At 51.3% G+C, this 18,348-nt stretch overlaps 1 protein-coding gene across 6 annotated transcripts in view; it reads right to left on the minus strand.

Annotated features, from left to right (window-relative positions):
- Positions 1 to 367: 367 nt before the first annotated feature.
- GASK1A (golgi associated kinase 1A) overlaps positions 368 to 18,348 on the minus strand; it is a 79,279-nt gene continuing 61,298 nt past the window's right edge. The window contains exons 8-12 of one of the 6 annotated variants that reach the window (XR_013967539.1): positions 4,439 to 4,533; positions 4,144 to 4,249; positions 3,301 to 3,423; positions 1,432 to 1,535; positions 368 to 867 (exon numbers count right to left, since the gene is read on the minus strand). Coding sequence is in view for 1 of the 6 variants with exons in the window: in XM_080815764.1 (XP_080671890.1) it covers positions 657 to 867; positions 1,432 to 1,535; positions 3,301 to 3,423 (438 nt within the window). In the remaining 5 variants the exon portion in view is untranslated. Of the gene's footprint in view, positions 868 to 1,431; positions 1,536 to 3,300; positions 4,250 to 4,438; positions 4,534 to 18,348 lie in introns of those variants that run through there. The other 5 variants (XR_013967540.1, XM_080815764.1, XR_013967541.1 and 2 more) reach the window with 5 other exon arrangements.

Here is an 18,348-nt window from a genome sequence, read left to right on the forward strand (position 1 = left end):
CGACCCTCTACCACCCCTGAGGGAGGAAGAGGCCCATGCTGAGGGCTGCGCTGGAGACGGGTCTCTGCTGAGTGGGCTGAGCAGAGCGCTGGGCCCTATGTCCCCACCGTGCCCTGGGTGGTCGATGTGCACTGGGCAAGCCAGGCAGGGCCACACACTGTTTATATGTCTGCCTTTCTGTGCTGAGCACACCTATTCACATCAGGACATAGAAGGGCTTGCTGGCAGCTTCAGGCCTTGCTTACTGACAAGCTTCTGGCTCAGTGTCTTCAGAGGGAAACCACATGCACACACACACATGCACGCATGCGTCTACCCTCCATATGCATGTGGGAGGCACAATTTTATAGTATCTGGAGCAGTTCTTAGGACGTTCTTGAACATATTTATTGGTGCAAGGGAGTAAACAGCCAGAGCCGAAAAGGCTGAAAGGAGGGCGGTAAGATGGAAAGCCCCCCACCCCCCACCACCTTCACCCTCCCGAGCAGACGGGACATCCGGGACACCCAAGGTATCCTCTGGTTTCTTCAGGCTTTTCCAATTTGTCTTCAGGTTGGGGGAACCCAAGAGAACGTGGCCACGAGGATGGAAGCTCATCCGGTCAGGGATGCTGCCCTGCCAGCGGGACAAGAGCCTTGCCTGGGCAGCGGGGGAGCTCATGGGGCCTCATCCCTGAAGAGCGTCAGGTTATGTTTCCGGATGTGCTCCAGCAGCACCTGGCCTCGCCGCTCCAGGGTCTGGAGCACCCGCTCCAGCCCCTGCCTCCCGCCCTGACTCTCCCAGAACACGGGGTCCATCTGCAGGGACAGGAGCAGCAGCTTCTGCAGACACCCTGAGGCAAGAACCTGCACAGCCGACTCAGGAAACCTGGAGGCAGGTCCCCCCGGGGCCAGGACAGAAGGGAAAAGCAAAAGTGCTCTCAGAAAATGTCTGGGACCGGTGAAGCCAGATGGCCAGGAATTGCACACCTGGCCAGCCTGGCACAGGTGTCCTGCAGAATGCCTGGGGCCCGCCTGCTGACTCGTCCTCAGAGAACCCTCCTACCAACTCTGCTGTGAAAACAGGCAGGGGATGGGGCTTCTGGATGGGTCCCCCATCCCACAGAGAAGAAGGGGAAACCAGCTCTGCTATCCCAGTTGAATGCCAGCTGCTGTGCTTGGCAAGTGCCAGGCTGAGCCACCTGCAGTGAGTGAGCAGGGAAGGGGGGCTCCCCAGGCTGGCTCCTCCTCTGGGACAAGGAGGCCCTCTGGATATGGGGGTGTCTGCTGACTGTGTCCTCCCAGCTCCCCACCTCCTCCTGGGGCTCAGATCCAGCAGCTTTTGTCTAATAGGCTGCAAAGCACTCAGGACCATGGGTCAAGGTCCCACGGTCCACAGCAGGGCTATTGGGTCTCCACCTCCAAATTTCCAACCAATCCCGCTGACCCTTACCCAGTGATGCCCTCCAGCAGCCGGAAGTTCAGCTTGTCCTCGGGATGCTGAAGGTTGCCAGCATTATCGATGTAGACCAGATGGGATGGATCACTGCTTCGGACCTCAGGGAAGAAGATGGACAGGGACAGGGGTGGGTGAGGTTGCAGCCTAGCTGGTACCCATGGCTTCTGTCAGTGTTAAGGGTCTTGGGGGCCCCTGAGCTGACAATCCCACAATGCACCCTGCTACCTGCCTGGAAGGTTCCCCTGTGCTGAGCTGTAATCTGACTTTATGGTAGTGCTGTGCTCAGTGCTTCCAGGCACCGTCTCAGTGAACCCTCCCAGCAACCTTAGAAGGGAGCCTTTAGCATCAGCTCTATTTTACAGAATCAGGGGCACGGAGAAGTTAAGTCATTTGCACACAGTCACACAGCTAAGTAGCGGGTTAGGTCCAACCTGGACCAAGTGCGAAGACACACCCTGAGAAACTGCAAGGCAGAGGGACTGATTCCTGCTCAGTCCCCTCAGGGGGCTAAGGGGTGAGGAGCACGGGTGAGAACCGGCAGGTGCACAGGGAGCCCACCATCAGGTTGTGGCTTCAGGGTATATTGTGTACGCGCATGCTCACACACCCTCACCCCTTCCAGGCCACTGGTGGCTGCTCTGTGCCTGCGTGTTCCCCTGAGTGTCACCAAGAACGCACACACCTTCCAGCCTTGGGCGCCATACTCCATCTATCCCCAGAGAAGAGTTTAGCGACTCCTAATCCCTTTGAAAACTAAAACCAGCAAAAGGGAATACCTTAGCACTTTAAAAATATGGTGTGGCTCGGAATGAGAGGCCTGGTCTTCCCTTCTCCCACCCTCATCCGCCCCATTCCTAGACATTCTCCAGGATTCCATGGTATTTTCCCATAATTCTCCCTATCACCCTCGGCTTAACTTATGAACTTTTGCCTCCAGGACCCTAGCTTTCCCTCCCTCACCCCTCTCTATACATCAGGGATCATCTATTTTTTGAAGCCTGATGACTCCTTCCTCCAAAATCTGCTGTCCTAGGGGATCTGTGAAATGGCTGCCCCCTCAGAGTGAATGATAGTTATAAAAGCCTTACCTCTCCCCGTGTGAGTGCCTTTTACCAGGGAAGAGGGGAGCAGGCTCTAAGGACAGGAGTTGGAGATTTCCTACCACCCAGAGGTTTAACGAGGCAGCCCAAGCCTCCGGGCTGGTGTGGCCTGCCTGATGCTCAGCCCGGACACCGTGCTGACAGCTACCCTCCACAAACAACTGGCCAGGGGAAGACATCGAGGACATTAGGGTCACTGGGGGAGAAGATAGAGTAGCCCTTCCTAAGGGTGGGCCCTTGCTCCTTGGGCAGAAGTGGCTGCTCTGCCATTCCTGTCCCTGTCTCTGATGGCCGCGGCACACCGCTTTCCCACCCTGGGCTCTACTTTTCACAGGAGGCAGCCCAGGGTTCCTCAGATTGTCACGAGCCTGTGAGCTGTAGAGAGAGCCTGTCACTGCCACTGCCCAGCCCTGTGGCTTTGGAAATTGCCCTCCCTTTTCCATGCCACAGTTCCTACATTGGCTGGGACGGTGGGGGCGGCTCTCCAGACACACAGTTCCCACACCTGCTTCCAGGGGCCCTCAGGGTCCCCTGTAGTCTCTCGAGGGGATGGTGGAGTGGTCCCACCTCAACTGTATCGGCAAAGGCCCACTGGGGTCAGTTTTATGTATGGTGGCTTCCCAGAAACATTGTTCAGACAAAGGCTCCTGCTGCTGAAAAGAACAGGGCTGGGAATGGCCCGTGTCATGTGATCTCCGCAACTCTGGAGCGGAATCTTCCGAAGGAGACAGGAAGACAGGAGTCTGGGTGACAGGGGACGTACCAGGATGTGGACCAACCGCAGCTCCTCTGGGTTCCGGCATTTCTCTCGGAGCCTCTCTTCCACACAGGGGTCCGATGGCTCGGGCACGAAGCCGCAGCAGTAGCGGTCTAGGCGGTCGTGCACCTGCGAGGACACCCAGCCTGTGAGGGGTGCGGCTCAGGGTCTGCCTGCCCCTCGGGCCCAGCACTCAGGCAGCCTGGCCCGGGGGGACCTCGTGCTGGAGGCAGCCCTTGGTGGCCGTCAGTGCCGGTCAACCCATTGCTGGCCCCTGGCCAGAGAGGGAGCTTCTGCTCTGCTCCTCCAGCCAGCTCGCCCTGCACCCCAGGAGCTGCTGGCTCACGCCTCAGGCCAGCACAGCTTTCCACCGAACTCTGGCCTGAGGCCACTGGGCCTCCCAGTGCTGACCATCCATGTCCTGAGGGAAATCCACTGGGACTCCACTCCTTGTTTAAGCAGCCAGTGCTGCAGCAGGGGTCCCTCCCTTCCTTGGAGCTAAACGTGCTTTAACGACCATCTAGACAGCTCCAGAGTCGACACCTCTCCCACCCTGCGGGGAGGCCGGAATCAAAATCAAGGGAGGAGGAGGGCATTCCCCTCACAGGCTTGGTTTCCACTGGATGCCTCGAGTGGGAATTCTCAAGCATGATGTGGGGTCAATTCTGAGGAGCTCTGCCTCCCACCCCCTATGTACACACATGTAAATGGCATTTCAGAGTGTCACAGGGTTCTCACAATAATATATCCCACTCACCTGCTTCCAGGAGCTTTCTTCAGAAGGAAGGAGTTGCAGCCTGCAAGTCAGGAATTAAACAGAAACAGGGATCCGCCCCCGCCCTGACCTACTTGAGGAAGTTATCTGCGGTAGGCAGCAAACGCAAAGAGGTCCAGAACGGAGAGGCCTAAAAACAGAAGTGGCAGAGTCCTCTTGGGTGGGAGAGGGAGGGTCTTGCTGTAGGGAGAGAGACAGGAAAGGGGGAGGTGAAGGGGGAGGTGGTGTGGAAAAGGTTGGGATGTACTAGGAAGTGGATGAGAGAGAGGGTGAGGCTGGGGACAGCAGGGAGTGTCTGTCACAGGGGGGTGAGCTGGAGGAGATGCACGTTTTTCCCTCATAGGGAGGAAATTTGGTTTGATACAATACCTTGAGGAGTGCTAATGACAGAAGGTGAGCTCTCCAGAGGTCTGGGTGTGGGAGGACTTGCTTTGCTTGGGGCAAGAGGAAAAATCCATTTGTTGCTGTGGGAGGGGGAGGAGAGAGAGGAGAGGAAGAGGGAAGTGAAGCAGGGAGCAGCAGGAGGCTGAGGGTGTGAGATGTGCCCTCCCCAAACCCTCCTCCCCCCAGCCAAGTGGCCACCCTTGTGAAATGCTTGCTGGCCTTGGGGGAAGGGCTGAGCTCTGAGTTCAGGTCTAGTGTGGGGTAAATCGAGGCAGGTGAAGCAGCAGTCAGCTGCCTGGGATTTGCCCAAATCCTAGGAAGGTCTACCAGATCCTCCTGGGTTGTGGGGCCCGTGGTTTGAATGATCTTAAGTGCCCAGGCGGTGTCAGGGTCGTGGGAGAGGGAGGACTCCGGGACCCCCCCAAGGAGGCTGATGAATCACACAGGAGCTAACTCTCAGGACGTGAAGGAAATGCAGTTCCTGAGAGAGCCTGGTGTGTGGAAGACCCAGCAGTGAGACCCAGATCCCACCTTTGCAGAATGGCTGGTCTAGTGCAGGAAGCCTGGCAACACCCCTGGAGAGGCAGGTGCCAGCCTGGGAATCCAGAAATCAGCTCCAGGTAACATACTCTGGTTGGGGCAACCGTCCAGGCCAAGGGCACAGAGGGGACAGAGTCAGGGTGGAGGTGAGTGAGAGTCAGTTAAAGGGAAGCAGGAAGCCAGATGGCAGCAAGTGGGTGATGAACCCCACAGAGAGAAAGGGTTTGCTTCCTCTCTCAGTCCTCGGGAAACTTCTGTGATTCTGCTCTACCACATGGTTCAGCTCTTGGGGGAATCTGGGGCACCTGCCTCCCCCATAGTGGTGGTGACGGTACAGGACAGTCACAGGTTTAAAGCAAATGCAGGGGCCATTTTAATCTGACACAGCAATGACAGGGTCTCCCTCCGAGATGATGATGATGTGGTCTAATAAGAAACATATTTGGTCATGGTCCCCTGATCCTGGTGCAGAGCTCCTAAAACCTTTGGAATTTCCCGAGAGATTCATAATGAGCCCCTCTGAGCACATCTGTGTTTATGCTGATGAGATGACGCAGGGGAGCCCTAGATAACTTCAGAACGGGGGCTGGTCACTGGAAAGACAAGTGAAGAGAGGACAGGAACTTTTAGCCCCATACTCCAACCCCCCAGGAAGAGTAGAAGAGCTGGAGATGGGGTTATAAAAACTTGAACAATGAGATTTGGAGCACTTCCAACCACTTCTGGGTTGGAAGTGCTCCATGAGTCAGGAGGGTGGCCCATCCCAGCTCCACAGGGACATAAAGCTCCTGGGCATGGGACCCTTCTGGACTCACCCAATATACCTCTTCATCAGAACATTCATTTGTATCGTTTATAATAAACCTGTAAACATAAGTAAAGTGTTTTTCTGAGCTCTGTTGAGCCATTCTATCAAACAATCCAACCTGGGGCGGAGGGCAGTCATGAGAACCCTTGGTTTATAGCCAGTTGGTCAGAAGTGTGGGTAGCCCAGGACTTTTGACTGGGATCTGAAGTGGGACAGTCTTGTAGGACTGAACCCCTTAGCTTGTCTGGGATCTGACACGGACTCCAGGTGGACAGTGTCAGAATTGAATTGCATTGTGGGACACCAGTTGGTGGTGGAGAATTGGTGTCAAAACAAAACATCAGGGCACCTGGGTGGCTCAGTGGGTTGAGGCCTCTGCCTTAGGCTCAGGTCATGATCCCAGGGTCCTGGGATCAAGTCCCACATCAGGCTCTCTGCTCAGCGGGGAGCCTTCTTCCCTTCCTTTCTCTCTGCCTGCCTCTCTGCCTACTTGTGATCTTTGTCTGTCAAATAAAAAAAAATCTTTAAAAAACCAAAAGCAACAACAAAAAAAACCAAAACATCGTTCCGGTGACCACCACTATGAAAACCACCGTCCATCCCCAGCTCCTTCACTCCTCACTGCAGCTGTGCTAGGGAGACGCTATGAGCCCATTTTACATATGGGGACACTGACCCCAGACATACCCAAGGTCATAAATGTAAAAGTCACGTAGCTAGGATTTGAGCCAAGGTCTGCCTGGCTCGAAGGCCAGCTCTCGGCATTATCCTACCCTGCCTCCCTGAAAATCAGGAAAGGGGAGCTGGTTACAGAGGTCAAATGAGGTCTCCATCATTACTCTTCATGAGATTAATTAATATGGTCTCACCCTTGCTAATTAAGGCTAGAGAAGAGCTTTCAAAACTATGAAGGAGGAAGGGGAAGAATGAGAAAACACAGAGCCTGTCATCCTCCATGACAGCAACTGAGGCAGCCGCGGGCATGGTGGGGTTTGGACAGCCCATGTCTCTCATCTGTGATTACTGGGGGTGACCAACCCAGGCCAGCACTACCATCCTGCCTCCCTCTGCCCAGTGGCACAGCCACGCCTCTCCACAAATGGGGCGGAGGGGGGACGGTCTGTCCTCTGAAAGGCAGTACTCCTCAAAGCTACCCCCCAGTCCACTCAGCCCGGCTCAGCTCTGGCCAGTCAAAGGTCTCGCTTCGTTTCCATATCCCTTGGCAGGAAAACTCACGTATGTTCTGAAAAAATGCAGAATTGATCTCCTCCAACACAAACAACAATAACTATGGTTCAATCAATGTCACAAAACTAGACATCCAGGAATGAGAGCGTTAGAGTCCCAACTGCTGTCTCAAAACATGTTCTGTTTTGCAACAGTTCAGCATGGAGAAGTCGCACATCGGGGCCTAGACCAATCACCCAAACAGGCTGAGGGCAATTCTGTGAGGCCCCATTAGGGAGTATTTCTAGGGGCGGTGGGCCAAAGACACCCACAGGCGCTGCTCAGAGGACTGGTCCAGTCTGTCCAGGGTGGCATGAAGTGAGCCCATTAACAAGACCCCCGACATGGGCCATCACTGCTTTGGCTGCCTGGGCTTTGGATAACGACAGCCACAAGTCACAGAAAAACTAAATTCAAAACGGTTTTAACCATAAGGAAAATTAAGATCTTCAGTGGCAGCGATTAGCCCCAAGATCGGGCAGGCTAGAGATACATGTGCTCCTTATTGTCGTGGTCAGGACTCTTTCTGCTCTCCACTCCCCACCAACGAGGTTAACATCACAGTGTTGTCTCTGGAAGCCTGCTGGTGGCCACTGTGGGCATGTGCTTCCTTGTTCATGTCCAGAGAGAAGTAGAGGACAAATGAGAGAAAAAGAGACAGAGAGACAGATAGAAGGGAAAGGAAATTCTCCTCCAACAACCTTCCCTTTAACCTGACTGGACCAAATCGGGTCATACACATCCCTGGACCGAGGGTGGCCAGTGGAAGATGGCGATGCACTGATCCCCAGACCTGGGAATGGGAAGAAGGTGAATCACATCAGGGCTCTGTGTGAAAGTCTAGTTTAGCTGCAGTGTCCTCACTCAGGCTACTAATAATAGCATTGACCAGGACAGGGCTGAGGACAGAGCCCTGCAGCTTGCCTCCAGACCATCCCACCTCCCAGCTGGCTTTAAAGCCACTTGAAGCCTGTATCATGTTCCCATCTGCTATGTCCTCGCTTTATGACCTGAGGAAGTTATTTAACCTTGATACTCCTCAGTTTTCTCATCAACAAAATGGGGCAGCGATACTCCCCTCCCATGGACCTGCCCTGAGGCTCACATCCGATAATGATACCTGTGAGGCAGGGGGTGGTTGTTGAGAAAGAGCCTTCTGTTATGTCTGTCCTGGGAAAGACAGGCCCAAAGACCTCCAGGAATCTCAGGGGTCTACCCCCCACCACCCCCACCCTCCGCCACAGGAACCAGGAAACCCCAGCTTCACCCAGTGCTACAGGCCAGAGAACCAGAATCTGAAATAAAGTAAGTTACAACAGGGTAGCCATGCTCTTGTGGGTACGCCCAGTTTCTGGACAGATCTGTCCAACACACAACACCTGCTGGGTTCTCTTTGGCTAGGAGAGTAAAGGCCAGGGCAGTTTTGGCAAGACTGACACAGTAAGTGCTCTGGATTTCATATTATGCCTGACGCCCAGCCAGCCAAGGCCCCTTCCTCCCGCCAAGTCCTTCCCAGCCCCGTCTCCCGGCCATTCTGTGTGGATCTCAATTTACAGCATCTATTTCCAGAGGAAGCCACAAGGAACATGGGCCCATCCAATATTCCTGGCTTCTCAACTCAGTACCCATCTGAATGTTTAACAGGAAGGGCCTAGCCAGGCCCCGTTGCCAGTTTGATTATTTCGCCATATTGTCTGGTTATTTTTTTTCCACCGAAGAGAAATTCAATTTCAACAGCAGCGGGCTAGCAGCCAAATGGGACCAAGATTAAGTTTCATTCCCACATTCCTTCAGGATTTGATTTTCTTTCCCCCGTTTTGAAAAAAGAGCAGTTACCAAGAAAAAATGATAAACCTTTGCAGTGTTGCTTTTCTGACCCACCCAGCAACGTTGCATGCCCATAATGGGGACTGAAGTCTGTTCACATTTACTTAAGCCATTGTAAAGCTCACTCAGTGCTTTCCACGCGACAACCGGTTCACTCCTTCCCGGTAGCCAAGGGATAAATGCCATTATTATCCCCACTTCAAAGTTGTGGAAACTGAGTCCCAGTAATGTGCCGAAGGTCTCACGGCAAGGAAGTGGAGGTGCCGGGACTCAAACCCGAGCGGTCCGTCTCTGACCAGTCAGGGGGTGTGGGGTGTGGCTGCATGTGCTTTGTGGCACCAGAGCTTCCAAGTTCCCTGCTGGCAAAGATGAAGACATGGTTTGGTCCTGTCCCCAGCACCCGCACTTGTTTTCACAACCGGAGCCTTAGCTGAGGTTTTTCTGAATGAAAGAATGAGTGAATGACATGCGTGGCTGGCTGACAACACGGGGACTATGATCACTTACATTCTACCTTTCTGGCCAAGATGCCAACACCGGAAGTGTCCGGCGGGAGGCCTGGCTTTGTGGCCACCACACAGGACATCTGGGTGAGACAAGACACTGCAGTCTGCCAGCGAGGGACAGGAGGTCCGGCTATGGGAGAGGGGAGGTCTGGGGGGAGCCAGCACAGGGTAGGAAAGGTGGCCAGAGTCCCCTAACTGACCCATCAGGCTCCTGGGCCAAGAAGGGTTCCTCAGCCAGTGCCTGATCTGGGTCTGGTGGATTCTAGGAGGACCACTTGCTGTTCCTGGAGGCCCATCCCCCCCTCCTCCGTTTAGGGACCTTCTCCCCGGCTGGAAGTAATGACAGGCCTGGGTCTTTCTGGGTGGAAAGGGTGGCTCTTGGCAGGGCCGACTCACCGCCTGGTGATCAGACTGCCACGAGGTGGCAGCATCTCTCTCCACAGAGGGCAAGGATCTGGTCCCACCCTGCCCAGTGGGCGGACAGAGAATTCTTGAGGCTTCTTTGGGGAGGTCAGAGTGGGAGAGGAGTGGGTTAATGGGTATTGCTCCCACTTCCCTCTGAGGACTCACCTTGGAGTGTTCCCCATGTGTCCTGACAAAGGGCAATCATTCCTGGAAGCTTCAGGAAGGAACATCTGGATGTTGCATCTGTCCCAAGCCTGAGGCCAGAGGTTGTGTCCCCCGCTTGGGATGTGGGTGAACAGACTGGCTAACAGGCTTTGAGGAGATGCACTGAGAAGAACTAGATCTTATCTAAAAAGACATATGTAGATTGGTCTAAAATTCTAACAGCAACACAAACACCACAGCCGTGAAAAGATAAATCCACCACAGCAAAAAAGTTTCCAACCGAGAAAGCTAGGGTGAGTCACCATTAGAACACCTTCCACAAGAGTCCTCACATAATAAAGAGTCCCCACATCAGAAGGGAAATGCTGTGACCTCTTCCACGGATACTTGGAAGACATTTGATAAAATTTTGCATCCATTCCTGAGAAGAGAAATTCTTAATAAAGCAAGAATAATGAATAGCTCCTCATTATATCTTCAGTCAAAAACTACTATGATGTTTAATAGTGAAACAGCAGAAACTGTCCCAAATCTGTAGCAACAGCTCGTGTCTCCCAGGCCATTAAAATTTCCCAATCACCCTGGAGCCGCCAGCAAATGTAATGAGGCGAGAGGCAATGAGAAGACCAAGGGCATTCATTACAGATGAAACGCTGAGATACTTGGAAAACCCAGAGGATTAACTGAGCAGCTTTTAGACATCACATTAAAACACAAAAATAATAGCCTTCACACAGCCTGGAGGCTACTGGCCAGAACATCTAATGGAAAAAAGATCCCATTCTCAGTGGCCACAGGAAGATGAACTCCCTGGGAATAACCCCACACGAACAGAAGACATCTAGATGCTTCTGAGGAACATGAATAAAGGGAGAGACATAGCTGCTGGAGAACGTCATTGAAAAGACATGACTGCTGGTTGACCTGAGATCTGGACCTGGGCACTCAGAGGCCTCTTGCCCCCTCCCTGGTCCTCCTGGGAATGTGGGCTTCGCTTGCCTTTCCTGATCCCAGAGGCTGCTCCGAGGACATGGCCTTGAGATGTTGATGTGGTGTTGAGAACACCTGCATGGTGTACATGAGTGAATCCGGTTAAGGCCTCTCTATAAACTTCTAAGGTTTGGTAGGTGGGCACGGAGATCCTCTGTCTGGCTGCTGCTAAAGGCAAGCCTGGTATATAAGTTCTCTTCATTGATTACACCTACCACCTACCAACCTGGAGTGGTCTGCCTCTTTGGTCTCTCACGGCCCTCCACGTAGAGGGGCCGCTTTCAGATTACACCTGGGGAGGTCCAGAGTGGGTTGTGAACCAACAATATCCAAATCTTGGCTAGAATGACTTCATGTTTTAGGATATAAATTCTCTCTACAGTCCACACAAATTTAATTTGATCCCAGTAAAATCCCAAAAGGACTTGCGAAGGAGAAGGAGTGACAAACTGACTCTAAATTTCTTACGATAATAGTATGCAAGACTATCAGGAAAATTCTAAGAAAGAGCAATGAGGAAGACCAAGCCCTACTGGTTTGGTTATCAACATAAAATACGAAGCACAGCAATTAAAACTGTGATTCTGGCATAAAAATAGACAGAACCTTTACTGGGACAGAAAAGGGTCCAGAAATAGACCTACATACATATGGAAATTGGCTATATGGTAAAGGCAACATTTCAGATTGGGGAAAAGGTTGATTATTCAACAAATGTACTGAGACATTTGGGTTGCCATCTGAAAAAAAAATCGTTGTTTTGCATCTTATCTCTTGCTCCAAATAACTTCCAGATGGATCAAAGATAGATGAAAATACATGGAGTCTTAAAAATAACCTTGAAGTGAGGATGGCCTTTTAAAATACATACTAACCCAGAAGTCATAAAAGAAAAGCTGGATAATTTTAGTAACATAACATCTTTTACATTTCTGCATAGCAGAAAGACTATAAACAATGTTTAATGACAACCGAACCTGAAATATTACCATACAGTAAAACGAAAGACTAATTGCCTTCATCTATAAAAAGCTCTTGAAATCATTAAGGAAAAGGCCAACAACCCAAAAGATAATGGGGCAAATACTATGGACAGACAAAGAAGAAAACAAGTTAGAAAAATCCAAACAGAGACAGGGCTATGGTGGGGCTGAAGAAACAGGGAGGCGCCCACGGTCCCTGTCACGTGGGACAGGCGCTGTACCTCCTTAAGACGTTTGGACCCTGGGCTCATAAATTCATTTTCTACTGCTGCATTGCAAATGACCAGGGGCTTAGTGGCTTCAAAGAACCCACTGATTATGTCACAGTTTCTGTGAGTCAGGAGTCCACCACATTTTCGCCAGGTTCTCCAGAGTCTCACCACATTGAACTCCAAGGTGTTGGCCAGGTGCTGGGTTTCATCATAGCTCAGGGTCATCCCCTAAGCTCGTTCAGGTTGTTGGCAGAGACCATTCCTTGTGGTTGCAGGACTAGGTCCCGGGGATCTCAGGGTCCTCCTAGAGACGTTCCCTTCCGCCACGTAGTTCATAGCATGGCTGTTTGCTTTCTGAAGCCAGCAGGACACTCTTCAGATACTTCATCTCTTTTGAAAGCCTCCCCTGATTAGGTCGGACCCATCCAGGATAATCCTCCCTTTGATCAACTCAAAGTTAAATGATTGGTAACCTAATCATTGAAGTGCTGGTCTATCATATTCGCAGGTCTCACCCTAACTCAAGGGCAGGGGCTAATGCCAGTGGTGAGGGAACTGTGGGGATCATCTTAGAAGTCTGTCCCTCATGCCTCATCCTGGTTGAGGTCCTGCTTTTAAATATATGTAAAGATACTCAATGTCAGCCTTGTCCAGACAGGGGTTTCCATCCTCCGTAGTTGGCTACACCATCTGTGAAATGAGGTGGAACACAGCTCCCATCTCTTTGCCTGTTGTCGGACTTAAATGGGTTTATGTGTGTGGTTTGGGTCAGACATTGCCAGACAGCCGTAGGTGCTTCATGAATGGCTACTCTGATATGTCACGTCTCTGGTTGGAAGCCTGAAACGTCGGCGGTCAGAACAGATCTGAGGTCCTTTCTAACTGACAGAATACCTGATGTTCCAGGAAGACTAAACCAGAGGAGATACACATGAACTGAAGCCACAGATTCGGACTCAACAGAAGGAACACACACAGGATCACAAATAACTGAAAACAGGCTCCTTGGGAAGGAAATGGGCCAGTCCCACCCAGAAGAGGCTCAATAAATACTTCTTCTAGAGCCAGTTTGGTACAGCAAAGAGGGCAAGACCATGCACTCAGGGGCCAGGTGGCACTGGATGAAACAAGGCTTTGACTGTGGGCAAGTTCCTTGGCTCTTTTATTTTTTTTATATATTTCTTTAAATTCTTTTTTTTTTTAAAGATTTATTTATTTATTTGACAGATAGAGATCACAAGTAGACAGAGAGGCAGGCAGAGAGAGAGAGAGAGGAGGAAACAGGCTCCTTGCCGAGCAGAGAGCCAGACTCAGGGCTCAATCCTGGAACCCTGGGATCATGACCTGAGCCGAAGGCAGAGGCTTTAACCCACTGAGCCACCCAGGCACCCCTCCTTGGCTCTTTTAAACCTCAGTTTCCCCATCTGTAGAATGAAGCTAAGAATATTTTCTTCCTCCAAGGGCTGTTATGCATTAACACAGGCAAAGTGCTGAAACAGTGGTCAAGGGCATTGGCATCTGTCCTGGAAGTGTAAGTTAATTAACGGCCAGAAGGCAGGAGCATGACAGACGTTGTCTTCTACCTCTATGATTCTATACAGACCCTATACGAGAGACCTATAGAAAGCTTTGGGATTCTTTTCGGTCTAGAGGAAGAAGTGGTGTTTGAGGAAGCAAAACACAGTAACACCTAGACAGGAAATCATACAGAGACCCTGGAAGTTCATTCATCACCTGTTCGTTCATTCATTCATTCATTCACTCATTCATTCATTCAACAAGTGCTTATCTAGGAGACTGAGTCGAGAGTTTGGCTCTGTGCTAGGTTCTGAGGCTGTGGTGATGAACAAAACAGAGACATATGATAAATACATGAACAAATAAATAAAATATTTATATACTGTGCTGGGAATCAGAAAGGGACTAGACAAGATGCCATGAACGAGAAAGAGAGTAACAATGAGGGGTGGTCAGACTTGCTCAAGCCTGGGGAGGAGGAGTCAGAAGCAAATCCAAGCCAGAGGCCCTGCACCGGAAGGAGCTGGGTGTGTTTAGAAACTAACCAAGGCCAAGTGCCAAGAGATGGGGGTGTGGACAGATCCTTGAAGGTCTTTGAAGACTATGGGGCCTTGGAGAACCTGATCTTGAGAGCACTGAGAAGGCCTTACTTTGTTTTAATGGGAAAGTGGGACACGATCTGATTTATGATCTTAGAAGTGTGCTCTCTGCGTCTGAACACTTCCGTGTGAACTTCAGAGCTCACCCTCCAACTTGCAGCTGCTCTATGGCTTTATCTGGGACCTTTCTCCAAATTCCAGGGGCCCCATGCCACCAGGAGCAGCCCTCAACCAAAGATTGATAGGATATTTGGCTATAAATACCTGAGTCCCTCACCTCTTGGTAGGCTAATTCTGAGCACGTATTTTATACCATTTCTCAGAAATTTTCCTGTGGAACTAAGCCCCAGTCACCCATGTGGTGACCTGCTTGATACCATGTCCTTTATCGGCTGCCTGCCCTCTCATCTCACTTCCCACCTCCCTTCAGGTGTTTCCTGAGATTGTCCCCCAGATAAAGGACCTCCCTGGAATCCTGGGCTCAGGGTCTGCCTGGGGAAGACTTCTGTAAGGCGACTGGATTGGAGGGGACATAAGTGGAGGCAGGGAGACACATCGGAGGGCTGTTGTGTTAGTCCAGGTAAGGAAAGATGATGACCTGGGCGAGGATGATGGCAGGTGAGGCTTCCTGGGATCTCCACTCTTGGGGACATGTAGGCCCTTCATAACAGAGGTTGTAGAAATGCTCTCATGAGCCCAAATTACCAGCTCCCAGTCTGCCTGAATTCTCCACATCTCACCTACCATCTGGCCAATCACACACCCTCTAAGAGGAAGCACAGTGTGAGAAAAGAGGCCCCTTTAAAAGAGAAAAAAATAGAAATGAGCCCAACTCCCCCAGCACTTCCTGCCCTCACTCTGGCCTCTGGGTCAAAGGCCCCCTTGGGTCCCAGGCACAGCTCCTCTCAGGTTGGATTTGGCTCACAATGAATGTGATGGTCATTAGCTCTTCCTGATCAGGGCCTGGCTGGCCATCATCACTGACCCAAGAGGAGAAGGACTTTCTACATTTTACCAGAGTGAATACAACTCTGCTTGCAGGGCCCCCCCACGCCCCCCGACCTTGAGTCCCACCCAACGAACACACCAACACATTCTCCCACCCATTTTGTCCACCTGAGTAGAACCAGCTTCTCACTGATCTGTTCAGAAGTGGCGGACTCTCTCTTGGTCCTGCTTCTTTGCATGACGCAGCCTGGAGTGGTGGGCTGCTACCTACTCACAACTAGTCCTTTATCTCTCATAGCCAAACAGCTGATTAGCTGAGAGCACGGTCCCGGTCATACCGCCTGCCAGAACTTGCTCTTGACTTTTTCATTAGGAGTTAGACGTTGTGAGTGTTCTCCCACTAGTCCCCTGGGACCCAGTCTTCCCGTATGTACTGATGGCTTTCTAGGACAAGGGCGGCAGCTCTCTGCCATGGCCCCTTTCTGGCTGAGGGATCTGGTTTGGCTGGCCAGCACACGGGCCGGACCACAGGAGCCAGGAGGTCGATGCCCTCACGAGCTGTCACAGCCACTAGTGTGTCACTAGTGTGGTAAATAATCTAGCTCTGGCCCCCACATGAGACAACTTTGGTGTGTGTTGTACACACTCCCTCAGTGGAAATAAAGAGCTGGTATCTTAAGACACTGAATTCTGGATAGGTTTCTTAGCATCTCTGCAATCACTAATACGAGGTGTTAGATGGGGTTTACAGAGCATGGGGTATGATTTGTGGGAGTACAAGGAACGCGGATGTGTGCGGTGGTTGTGTATTTTGTTGGGGAAATGGTATTTGTGATACACAAACACAAAAAAGCGAGTGTTTATACGGGATAACACCAAACCAATGAGTGGGCAGTATATGGAGTTTATACTCAGTTCCCAGTTAGAAGGCACCTTGGATTTCTGTGCTGGGAAACCCACATCCTGAAACCTCGCCTCTCTCTGACTTGCTAGTGGCTTCTAGGAAGGCAGCCCCAGCCAGACAGGGGTGTTGGACTTGACTGGTGTTCAGCAAACCAAGGAAGAGGTGGCACAAGGCCAGCCAAGTAGCGTCTGACCACACACCCAACCTTCGTGTGCCTTGGCTGCTGAGGTTTCTGTCCCCACGACAGGGCTTGGCAGCTGAGGAAGGGTCCACACAGCGACTCTGGGAGATGCACACAGGGGCTCTGTGTGGAGCAGAAAAACTGTGGTGTGCACATCAGCTGGACTGGGGCTTTGCAAGGAGGTGCCTCCAGTCTCAAGGCTGTGAGACACAGAGGGTGAGCAGTGACTACTGTGAGTAAACAGGGCTCAGTTCTGGTAAGGGACTCTGTGAGACATGTGGCATGCACACAGCCACCCTCACCAGGGAGGTGGGGTTTTATACTCTGGCTCCCATCAGTGCCCTGAGGCTGCTCCTGGAAGCAGACAAGCAGCCTGCCCTGTTTGCCCAGGACTGTAGGTCCTGTGGTCTAAGAAACTTCTCCTTCCTAACCTGGATGTTTGGTCACACCACCTGGAGAGCATTAGCTCCCCAGCATCCAGCCTGTCACTTGTCACCCCGAGCAAGGCCACAGACACAGGTGCTGGCAATTAGAAGATACCACACATTTTAACGGTCAGACCCAACGGGATGAGGTCAAGGCATCCAGTCCCATTTTCGATGTAAGAAAAGTGAATCTCCGAGAGGCAAAGTAATCGGCTCAGGGTCATCCAGCTTCAGGAAGGGGTCTGCGGGTGGGGGGTTCGAGCCCAGCTCTGTCTGATGCCAAAGCCCATGCTGACCACGAGGCTACACACTCCTCTTTGTTCACAAAGCAGCATTTGTGGACACAGGCTGGAGAAGCCAGTAGTACCTCAGGAGAGCAGCGAAGCCTACGGACTGGAAACAAACACCCACCGGCTGACAGGTAGCATCCATGGTTCCGGGGATGGGGCGGTAGGCAGATGTCAGAAAATAAGGGGTCGGGCCTATGCCCAAAAGGAGAGCAAGGCAGCCTCTGAAGCAGGCATCCCTTCTCAGCTCAGGCTGATCACTGCCATATGGGAATGGACGCCCAATGTTACTAAACCACCCAATGTTTCAAAGGAAGCTGGAATTTTATGGGCAATCTCCAAAGTATTACATGTTGTCTAAGAATTTTCTAAAAACACAAGGGGAACCAACCCTGGATGGACCAAATACAGTGGGCCTGTGGCTGCCTGAACCCTGTCCTGTGGCTCATCCACTCACCCCAGCCCGTGAATCTGAGGGCTCACATGGGTGTCTTTCCTCAGTAGGCATCCCTGGAGAAATGGGGGTGGGCTCAGTCTGCATTTAGCACACTATTCCACCTGTCGTGAGCTTTTTTTTTTTTTTTTTTTTTTTGGTCTTAATTTCTGGACACATTTCTACACATGTGTCTCCACAGCTGACATGCGACCAGCCCCAGCACAGCCACACTGTTCATCGTTGGTAAACAGCCGGTGCCTGTAGTCCCCACCGTTAACCCTGTGCCCCGACCACCTGATCCTTCCCTAGAATCCCCAGAAACTCCAGGGTTAACTTCTGGCACGGCAGGGATCTCAGCTGACCGTGTGGGGCCGGAATTCTTTCTCATTCTTCCCCGCCCCAGAATCATCCCTTTATCCTCCTGGGTCTCTGAGTCTCCCCACAATCACTTTCTTTTTTGAATTAGGTAATTGTCTTGAATGCTTGTTGATTCAAGGATATCATGTCATCAACAGGGATGTGCTGATAAATGTGTGACACCTAGCTCTCAGAAGTAGTGGGGAGTCCTGATTTGCAACATTCACTGACAACCATGGTGGAAATACTCAATACCCAATTTCAAGCCACCAACAAGACTGAATATGGAGTTGACGGGAGATGAGCAGCAGCTCACCATTATATAATACTTACTATATAGATGCAAATAACCTAAAAAGTACAGAGTGCAGTAAAATATAGTGAAATCATTAGGAATTAATGAGTTCTGAGTATTTATCACCTTTTTTCTAATATAACTGATTATATTATTAGTTGATATCATCTCACTTTTAATAATGCCTGTGTTTCTCAACCAGGTCACACAATTCCCGAAAATTCTGGCAATTGGCTCTTGGAAGCCCACATGAGCTGATTCCAGCACACCACTAGGAGGATA

The sequence above is a fragment of the Martes martes genome (genome assembly GCF_963455335.1).
Source record: "Martes martes genome assembly, chromosome: 1".
NCBI lineage: Eukaryota > Metazoa > Chordata > Mammalia > Carnivora > Mustelidae > Martes > Martes martes.